The 11234-nt window shown below is 40.1% G+C and overlaps 1 protein-coding gene across 1 annotated transcript in view; it reads right to left on the reverse strand.

Moving 5' to 3' along the window:
* UBE2E1 (ubiquitin conjugating enzyme E2 E1) overlaps positions 1-11234 on the reverse strand; it is an 81768-nt gene that overhangs the window by 65074 nt on the left and 5460 nt on the right. The window contains exon 3 of the mRNA XM_004377382.3: positions 10497-10547. Within this exon, the coding sequence (XP_004377439.1) occupies positions 10497-10547 (51 nt within the window). The remainder of the gene's footprint in view (positions 1-10496; positions 10548-11234) is intronic.

Genomic DNA, 11234 nt, shown 5'->3' on the forward strand with positions numbered 1-11234 from the left:
AAAAATAATATAAACATTAAAAACTTTGCCCCAAAATGTAAAAGCGAGATAATACCAAATCACTACCCTGGTTAAATACAGAGAAATCTTCTAACTGGGAAGGGTAATGCAAATAAACATCTATTCCTTCTTAACAATCATTCCCCCAGTGTTGCATCCCCCACCCCAAATTGTGAAGGTCACCAACAGACTTCAGGTTGTAAATCCAATGGTCCTCACCTTTTTCCACCTCATGGCATCATTTATAAGTTTCTGATCCCTCTACCTCAAAACACTTTCCACTCACTGCTTTCTGACACCAAACTCTCTTGATTTTACTCTTCTCTCTCACACTCCCTTCCTGGCTTCTAGTCTACACAGCCTCTAAATGCTAGATGACCCAATCTCCAGGTGAGCTAGAGGCATTCTGGAGACATTCGAGAGCCTCCACAGGCTGACGACTCCCAAATGAAAATGTATCTTCAGCTCAAAATACTTTTCTGAGCTCCAATTTACCTGTGTCAAACCTCTTTTTGACACCTTCATTTGGATGCGTCACGGGCATCTATCTCAAACCTAACACATCCAAAAAGGACCCATGTTTTCCTCACCCTGACACGCGCACGCACAAGCTCCTGGTCCTACTGCAGTCTCCCCCACAGTCAGAAAAACGAACAAGGCCAAAGCAGTACCATATACTAGTAAGTAGTAGTATATGATATTGCTACCTTTACTGATAGTATACACATTACTATAATCATTTAACATACATTTGCTAAGAAATATTTATTTAGGTTAGAGGAAAGTTACCAACATCTACTTAATTTGCTAAAACCACACCAACCTGGAGTCCTTCTTGTTCCCTTCCCTCATATTCCACATGCACTCCGTCAACAGATCCAGGTGTTCTAATACCATCTCCACTGCCAGCCACCACCTCAATCCTAGCTACCATCACCACTTACCTGGAATAGAGCAATCGCCTCCCTTTGTCTCCCTTTTTCCACTCTTGCCTTCCCCCCAACTATTTTCCACACAGCAGGGAAGGTGGGAAAAGCCTTTGAATTCATTCCTTAGATAATGTCACTTCCTTGCTTCAAAACCTCTCGTGGCTTCCCGTTGTTCTTAGAAAGAGATCCAAACTCTCTACCACAGTTCACTTGACCCTGCGTCACTTGCTATTTCCTTTCTTCTCATCTTTCAGCTCTTTGACTACATGTCTTCTCCGCGGGGCCGTCTCTGAGTTACCCTCTAACTATTCTCTATCACTGCACGCTGGTAACTTCTTTCCTACTAGCCAGCACAACTTGTAGTTACTAATCTCTTTTATTTGGTTACTGTCTGTGTTACCTACTAAAATTCAAGTTCCACAGGTCAGAAGCCAGGTCTGTTTTAGTCAAACACATAACAGTGCTTGGCACAGCACTCTCAATATTTTAAACGAGTGGATGTGATCTGATTTACTGATGCTGCATTCACTCTGATGCAACACTGCTTCCTGATCATAATCCTGACGTTTCAGGCTACGCCATAGCTAAAACTTTTCTCCAGGTGAGATCACTCCAAGCTGTTCTACTTGCTGTCTGAATACGTGCTTCAATGGCTTTTTCTGTGGAACTTACTAGAGTTCATACTACATCAGTATTCCATCTATCAACTCAAAGAATGCCCAATGTCCTGGTATTACAACTTAAACGTCCCATGTCCTGGTACTGCACATAACGATCATTATTTCAAGGCTGGTAGACCCTACTGGGACCTCTCCCTTCATTATTACTATTTAAGATTTAGTACTAACACAGGTCACTACAGACAAGTCAGGTGTTGACACCTGTGGCGATGCTATGTAACAGCTGGATTACACCGATCCTTCACTCTGGCCTGGCATTTCACTTTGACTGTCATATTTAAGTCAGCATGTTCTTTAGGAAAGCAGACAGAACTCAGTTTTTGACTTTGTTAATTAAAGTATTAACGGACAGTATCCTGCCCAGGTAGCAAAATCCGTGACAGATTTCAACTACGTGCTTACGAAAATCTTTGGCTTTCTGTAGGACTTTCCTGACCTGGATGGGGTGGGATAAACCTGGCCTTCTACAGGTTTATCATCCATGTAGTGTGGCATGGGCTCTACAAAGCAATCCATAATCTCTTGTATATGTTTCAAGAGAAGAGCCATTAGCATACAGCAGCAGTTCCTGGATTACCGTTCTCAAGCAAGGAGCTTTGATGAGCTTCTTAGCCTACAGAGTAGGAAGTTTCCCAGAGGATTAGAAGCATATTCTGACACCAGTTACTAGGTCTTTTGTTTCACTTTAGAGCACAGCTGTATAAGAGAAACTGAATAAGAATGGGCTTATTATGAAACCCTGTTCCACTCCACTGGTGATGGGGAATGTGTCAGATGTCTCAGAAGGGTGCCAGAATCTCTAACATAGCCAACTATCTGGAATAGCTTTAGGACTCTGGAGAACTTCTCCAGGAACACCAATTTATTTAGCATCCCCAGACCCATGTTCACTTGTTGGCAAACAGTGATCTTATGAAGTCAAAACATGCAAATCAGAGGCACTGATATTTTCTTCATGCATTTCCTCAGTCTAGCCTGCAGCATCTTTTGTATCACACTGAAGTCGAGAGAGCTCCTTTGTGATTCCAGGAAGGTGAAAATTGCCAAACTGTTTGGGTGCCAAATGAGAAAGACTGCCAGCAATGGACAGCTGTCAAATGCCACAGCAATTTCTCTGGCTCTTTCCATTATTTTCTAAAGAGGATAATGAAGATGTTCTATTAAACTATTAGATTCAAATTAGGTTTGTTTGTATTTTAATTGAACAAACATGTATTGCTTATCTACCACCCCTCCTTGGACACAGTGGGAGTGCAAAGATATTCCTGCTCTTGAGGCACTTAGTCTACCGGGAAAGAACGCACCAAGTAACACCAGGGACAAATACGGCTTCTTCTCAGTTCTATACACGGCTTCAAACTGGTTTGTTTGTTTCGAACCCTTGCCGAGAATTCGCATTTCCACCCCAGATATACTGAATCAGAATCTACAGTTTAACAAGACCCCTAGGTGTTTCTTATGTACAATAAATTTTGAGAATTACTGCTCCACTAATGGTTCTCAGAATTGGTCCCTAACCAGCAACATTAGGATCACCTGAGAACTTGTTAGAAATGCAAATTCTCAGCAAGGGTTCAAGCCAGAATAAGTGGGTTCGAAGCCCTGGTTCTATACAAGTAGCTGGGGTGCTACTCAAGCACCAAAAATGCTTCTAACCTTCTAGGAAACAGTCGCTCTGTCAAGTTCCACACTACCAGCCTTTCTAAACATTCATGTTCTCCGCTTGAGACCGCAATTCCCTATTCTACCTCCTTCTCTGAGATCAAGTTTAAAAAACATTACCCTCTCTTCTCTTGCATTTTTACTCTCTCCTGTCTACTTGCTTCTTCTCAGCCTACAAAAACCAAACACCAAACTCACTGCCATCAAGTCATACTCATAAATTCTTACACTTAAAAGCCCAAAGAGAAAAGTCTATTGGCTTCCCCTGGGGCTTTCAAAACCTTGTAGCTGTCATCCTATTTCTCTGCTTCTCCTCCTATAGGTCCTCTTCATTTTCCCATCCTTCATGTGCAGGCATCCCAAAGAGTGTGATTCTCAATCCTCCTCCTCCCCTAGGCAATCTCATGTACTTTTCATATCACTCAAACTTTCAAATCTCACGTGGACTCCCAAAGCCAGCCCCAGAATCAGCTGAATATCTCACTGTTATTGTTGTTAGGTGCTGTCAAGTCCATTTTCAACTCAAAGCGACCCCACTATGTGATAAAGTAGAAATGTCCCGTAGGACTCCCTAGGCTGTAATCTTTATGGGAACAGATCATCAGGTCTTTCTCCCGCAGAGCTCCCGGGTGGGTTCAAACCGCCAATTTTTTGTTAGCAGCCAAGTGCTTAACCACTGCGCCAAAAGGGCTCCTTGTATGTCTCACTAGCCCGCCTCAAATTCAATTTGTTAAACGTGAACACACTGAAGTGTCATGTCTGTGGCTTACCTACTTTCTAACGATTCAAAAAAATAAATATGCAGAGATGAAAGAGACAAAGCAAACATGGTGAAATTTTTAAAAGTTGGTGAATCTAGGTGAAGGGTGTGTATTCGCTGTACTTACTATTCTTTCAACTCTTCTAAAACTTTGAAATTTTTCAAAATAAGAAGTTGGTAGGGGGGAAGACACGTAGGGTCAGGATCAAAGACAGAAGCCATGGTCCTTACCTTTTAGGAAGTTTATAATCTACTTAACTACTCTAACATAATCTAAAATTAAGACAGGTAGATCTGACAATTCAATGATTGATTAATAAACTCAAATACATAATCAAACTATAAATATTTGCTGAGGCCTACTAAGTTGCAACAATACGCTGAACACTGTACACGATCAACAAAACAAGTAACTAAGCTGTTTTTAACACTGGAGTGGGGGTATCAACCTCTCTGCCTCCCGAAAAACAGCTCATATTTCTCCCTTATCTCCTTCTGCTAATGGCATCACCATCTTCTCCAATACTCAAAAGAACTTTTACTTCCTCTTAAGTCCCTCCTATCTAAATCAGTGGTCAAGTTCTCCGGATTCTACTACCTTTCGCCTCTCTCTTCTCCATTCTGACGGCCACTACCTGCACCTAAGTCTCTTCGGACCCTCCTCCCATGTGGCCCACTGCAGCAGTCTCCAAGTCTCCTGGTTCCAACGGTGCTCTCATTAATCCCTGCTTTCTCTCTATCCTGATCCTCAGCTGTAACTGTATTACACTCCCTGCTCAAAAGGTTTCAATGATTCTCCAGTATCTGTAAAACAAAATTCAAAGCCCTAGCCTGACACTGAGAAACACCACAAGCTTTATCTCCTACTATTATTCTTCCACTAGTATCTTACTCTTCATCCAACGGTTTATTGTGTCGAATAGTGCCCTCTACCTTCCCTCTGCTTTGTCTTTATTCAGGGATGTCCCTTGTTCTTCATCACCCTTCTTCTCAGCTCTCCATGAGGCCTTCCCAGATCATAACTGGCTCCAGTTATAACTCCTCATACCCAGGTCAAAATAAGCTCTCCCATCTCTGAATCTTTATAACATGTTATTTGCATTTATTACTTTCCAAATAATATTCACATGTCCAAGTACTATTCAAATTCTTTGGGTGCATTTCTGACTGCCTTTACTAGAGTGTGGACTCCCTGAAGGCAGTGTTCATGCCTACCAGGCACTCAAACTCTGTGACAGGAATGTAACATCAGTATCCTTTACAAAAATCACTAAAAATTGTGCAGTGCTGCTTGCTAAGCTGTAAGCATTATTTTCAAAGTACTGATAACATTTTAACATGGTACAGTTTTACAACCGAGGCACATGGTCTTCTGGTAAACACAGTGGCCATGAGAGTTCTACTCATATGGGAACCAATTCACTTCTGGCTAAGATTCCTTTCTTCCTACCCAATCAGGCCACAAGTGATGATCCAATTTCCAGGAACCTGACCCTGAGCCATTTAGATGGTCTGAGTGCTATTTTAATTGTGCTGCCACTTCAGTCTCCTGGCTCTATTTTTCAACATTGCCTTCACATGCATACTGCAGTGGTAACACTTCAGATAAAATGTATAGTAAGCAATCATTCAGATACTTAAGTCATATTTATATCCCTAGTGCATTCAGGAGGAGCCTGGTGGTGCAGTGGTTAAGTGCTCAGCTGCTAACAGAAAGGTTGGTGGTTCAAACCCATCAGCGGCTCCACAGGAGAAAGATGTGGCAGTCTGCTTCCGTAAAGATTACAGCCTTGGAAGCAGCATTGGGGCAGTTCTACTCTGTCTCACAGAGTCACTACGAGTTGGAATCGACTTGATGGCACACAACAACGACAGCACATTTAGTAACATCAGATGAATAAAAGCTATATAAAAGGAAGGATATTTTTCAGTAGGTTAACATGATATGGAATTTTGTAAAGAATGACTTGGAGTGAAACTCTCAGCGAGATGGATTGACATGGTGAACTCAAACATACCAACAATCATGAAGACAGCGCAGGACCAGGCAATGTTTCGTTCTATTATATAATAAGGGCACCATGAGTCAGAGCCAACTTGATGGCAACAACTTCTGCTGAATCCACTTCTTATGCCCAAGCAACCACTTAAAACATGCTGAACTTTACTGTTGCAAGGAAAGGATCTCTTCCTTCTAACCAAGGTTAGCAGCCTAGGACTTCTAAACTGACATCTCACTATTACCACCAATCCCAGGAGGTTTAGTAAAGCCAGAAAAACACAACAATGTAAACGCACAGAACCTATCTGGAAGGATGCACTCAGAGTGCTAACCTGGAGCATCTCTGTGCACAGAGCAGGAGTGAAGAGATCACTTTCTACTCCACAAACTTCTGCATTTGGATTTTTCAAAAGCATGCATTCCTATATTACTGTATAATGGCTTAAAACTGTATTTAAAATACAAGTGACAGAAGGCAATGTTAGTAAGAGAGATGAGCTATTGAAAAAGAGTCCAGATGGAAAAATTCGGGAATGGTTAATGGTGATGGCTGAACGACATGATGAAATATTTAATGTCACTAAATTGTACGTGTCAAGATTGCTGAAATGGCAAATGTTTTGTTACCTATATATTCACCACAATTAAAAAACAATAATAAAAGAAAAAGTGGCTAAGCATGAAAGGAACAATTCTAATAATATCACCATCTAACACACACAGAAAACTCTAATCTCATTTGAACTTCACACTATGAGACAAGGAAAGCCAGGTATTAGGTCCTTTTAGTAGGTGAGGAAAAAGGTTGAGAAAATTTAATCTTTCAAACAATCACACTGATTTTTTTTTTTAAATGCTCTTCACTTTTGCCATTAAATCAACTTCTAAAAGTGCAACTTAGATGTAAAACTTTAAAACCAACTGTATCTGATTACATGATATACAGTAAAACCTGCAAAAGCTGGAGCCTGTGTAAGGCAGCAATCTGTCAGAGAAGAAAAACTCAAATATTTTCCACTAACAGACAGTGACAGAAAAGCGGTAAGACTACACCCTGTCAAAGGCGGAAAACTTGCAAGACCCAGAAAAACAAGCCAGTCCCGTTGAGTTCCGGCTCTCACAGGTTTCACTTTAGTTCTCTCAGAAAAATAAAAAATTTTCAAAAAAAAAAAAAAAGGTCAAAATATAATAAAGTTAAATAAAAGAAGATTTTTTTCTTAGTCTCCCTCATGCTGGAAATGTGTAACGACTTCTCAAAGACATTTTATCTTAAAATAACACCCCCAAAAAACCCTGAATTTTTTGGATGTCAAGTCACTCTAGGAGCAGTTTACTCATACTACAACTGTATCCATTATGTAAAATGTGAAGCATAAAAGCTTTGGGTAGAACATGTCATTTATTATGTACAGACACACTGTCTACAGATATCTATGTCTACAGGCCAGTTATACAGCTATAACTAGTTGATTTCACAAAGCTTGAGCTGTGGGCTATAAATAACAGCTGCAAAACTGACTCTAGTGGCCCAGAGTTCACCAGCTATCTAAAAAGCGTAATTTTACAATCCAAGGTAGGGCATGCTTTAGGGAATCATTACATTAGCTTATATGTATATATATGTCTGTTTGTGTATATGTGTTTTTTTTTTATTTCCCTAGAAGAATAGAGCCAAAACTGTACAGGGTAAAAAACCTAACCAAATGCATAGTGAGTCAGAAGACTATTTCCTCTGTATGTATGCATACAGTTCAGAGGTAACAAAGAAAAGAATTTTACTTCTATGATAATATAAAGTAATTTTTAAATATTCACTTGAATACTTTTGTCCTGGTCACTGAATATAATCTGCATTTTATTCTTAAAAATCTATTCAACATAATATACAACATTAAAGATTTAACTTGATTACCTATGTTTTCATGCAATATAATATTTAGCAATCGCATTTCACACAAAGTTTTGAAGTTCAGTAACCAAATCTAAATATTTTTGCCAAGTGCTAAAATTTGTGAACACGAAGTATATCTTCAAGTGATGCAATCGCCCAACTACTTTGCAATAATTGACCATTTATCCAGAGGTTTCTGTGTGCCAGGTGCTAAATGTTGTGTTTAAATTCAAAACTACACATTGAATACTGACTGAAGAAAGGATGTCCTACAAGGGGTTAACACATAAGATACATTAATTAAAAACCAATAATTTAACTCACTGAAAATATAATTTATAGTTGATGAAATCACAATTTCAGTAAGAACCAAACTATGAAGCTCTTATGCTGAGGGTAGAAAAATGGTATAAAAATATGAACATGCATGCAATTAAAACATCATTTAAGTTACACATTTTAAATGAAACCTAACTTCAAAAAGTATCTCCAAACTAAGCTATCCACTTCCATCTCCAACAATAAAGAACATAAAAACATTAAATAATTCAATTCCATAAGATCATAAGATATCAACACAAAACATATTGGGGCTACTATACAACATTGAGACAATAACACCAAATAACCAAACAGACAATAACCAAAAGTAGAAATTGTAATTTGCATTACTTCAACAGCCTCACTAGAAAATGTCCTCAGAAAATAAATCAGTCTTTATTTTTAAAAGACAACATAATATACGTTCTTGTAAAACAAAGATGCTGGACGTATTGGGATTCTTTTATGAAAGAGGTTTTTCTCAAAATGTTTACGTACATCGAGGTTTTATTGTGCTCCCCTCCCCAACAGCCGTCAAGTTTGGTGCTTCCCCTGACCACAGATAACGTTCGAGGGTTTCACCTCGATGGGGTAACTAAGGAGGGTTTTTTCCAAAGATAAAAAGTTCTACATGGGCTCAGCAGCCCACATCTCTAACACATAAACTAAGACAAAATGGTCTGAAACCAGAGTGGTACTCGTCCTATTTTCTCAAACTCATTAACCCCATAAAAACCTTCCAGAATTGTTTCCAATTTTAAATCTGATTGCACTCATTCTCAAGAAAGCCATTATCCATTTTAATAAATGTTAGTAGCTTTAAAACTTTAAAAACTTTGTAAATTGATCAGCTCAGTCTGCCTGAACTCACAAGAGACACCCGTAAGACAGACACAATACCAAACAGTAGCAATAACTACACAGCACAGATCTACCAAGGGGAATGTCCGTGGATTCAACACAAACAACCAAGGGAAGCTATAGGTTACCAGGCTTCCAACTGAACAATTACTCCATTAAAATAAAAAAGAAAAATATCACAGCCCAAAGCCTAACCCACTTCCTCACTTTCTCAACAACTTGAAAAGATTTGCATTAGCCAAGAAAGACAGCCTCATGATTACAAGCAGTACCTTTAAGAACATTTCAAACTCAGAATGTCTTTCCTTAAAAAACAGGGCCAAATTTCACCAAAGAGTATTCTGCCCCCAATCAACAACTTCAAAAAACATATGTAACCAAAATGGTCATTTTAAAGTTTGCATTTAATCCACTAATTGCAGTCTGGGAAGTTCACTGTTAATGAGTAAAATATTTCATTTAGCTTGTCAACCTGAATATTTCCACATACTCATCTTAAATTCTGTGTATGGCCACTGAATATTTTGTTTGTAACGTCTATCTCAAGCTATAAATTTAAAACTCTTCTGAAATCTCAAATACCATTCCAATGGCATTCCTACACCCTGAGAATGAAATGTATGTAATCTTTAAATTATGGGAGCTACAGAACTGAACAATTAATCTTCCTTAAACAGATGGCTCCTTCCTCAATTCACCGATGATTTTATAAAGGGATCAAGTCATCCACCTTGGCTCACTGGTAGCAACACGGCTATTTATGATCAACAAAACCCTTTAAAAGCTGTTTTCAAATTGCTTTGAAACTGAAACACACATGCATATACAGTCTGAGTGAAGCAATTTAGATGAAAAACACACCCATGCAAAAGCTTAAATCTATAAAATAATTTAAAACAAAACCTTTCTATCAAAGCCACAAATTATTCCCTACATTAGTCTGCCAAAAACCCAACACAAATTTATATACACTGGAATAAGTTTAAGGATCCAGTGTCTGATTCAACTCTAGCTCTACAACAGTTTGAGAAAGAGATTAATATAGCAGTTTTCCACACCAAAATGTACCCGAGCCTCTGAAGGGTTTTATATCATCCTCAACCATAAGTCAAAGATCCACAATTAGACAAGAGTACACCTTTATATTTATTATACTATTCTGATTCATATATATGTAAGCAGCCACTCCAAACAAATCCATTACTTTTTTTTTCACTTCACCATAGTACTGAGCTTGCCAAAGGTTCATCAAAACATACTTGGGTTAATAATTTCAACTGTTACAAGTATTAACCAAAAGAACAAAAGCAAAGCTTTACAGTAATGAAAAGAGAAAGACCCAAGATAAAGGTTAGTAGAACTTTAAAAAAAATAGTAAAAGGCAACTCGCCTGCAGTTAGGTGGAGGGTCTAAAGTGATGTCGGCCAGTTCCTTCTGAATCCTGCAGTCAGGGGAGAGAGAGAGGGAAACATTAGGACGTTGGGAGCCTCCCACCTGTAACCTATGCGTCTGGCAGAAACCTAACCGCCTGCCACAACTGGATTCTACCGAGGGATGGGGAAACTACACATCAAAAGCCTCAGGTCAGTAGTTTAGGAAAACACTTTTTTTCACAGAGGCAGTGAGCTGGAGGACTGAGTTTCTTGATATTTATCTACATGTTTGGGTTCGAGTCCTGCCTCGCGCACTAAGGCCACTCTATTCCTCGGTGTTCACCATTTCGGGTATAACTAAAGTTTCTCGTTTGAGGGCTGATTTCCTGAACTGTATTAGAATGAGGTTGGGGCACATTCATCCTTCCCCTGCACCCCCGGAGGGAGGGATCAGAGCCTTCGGGCGGGTGGGAAGGACGGGACTGCTTCCGGCCGGCCTCTCCCGGTCCCTCGGGGCCCGCCGGGGTCTGGGCTTGCAGCCCCGGATGCCTCACTCCCACCCCGGGGGAAAAGTCCCAGGCTGAGGGTCCCAGGACCAGCCCCTCGGAGTCCTCGGTGACGAAGCCAACATGGCCGCTCCCCGCGCGGCCCCTCGGGCCCTGACTGACCTGCCCACCATCGCGGGTGGCCAGGGCGGCCTAGGACACAGGGTGGACCTTCCCCGGCGGCCGCCCTGATGGCCTCGGCCGCCGCCT

This window comes from Trichechus manatus, unplaced genomic scaffold (genome assembly GCF_000243295.1).
Source record: "Trichechus manatus latirostris isolate Lorelei unplaced genomic scaffold, TriManLat1.0 scaffold00049, whole genome shotgun sequence".
Taxonomy (NCBI): domain Eukaryota; kingdom Metazoa; phylum Chordata; class Mammalia; order Sirenia; family Trichechidae; genus Trichechus; species Trichechus manatus.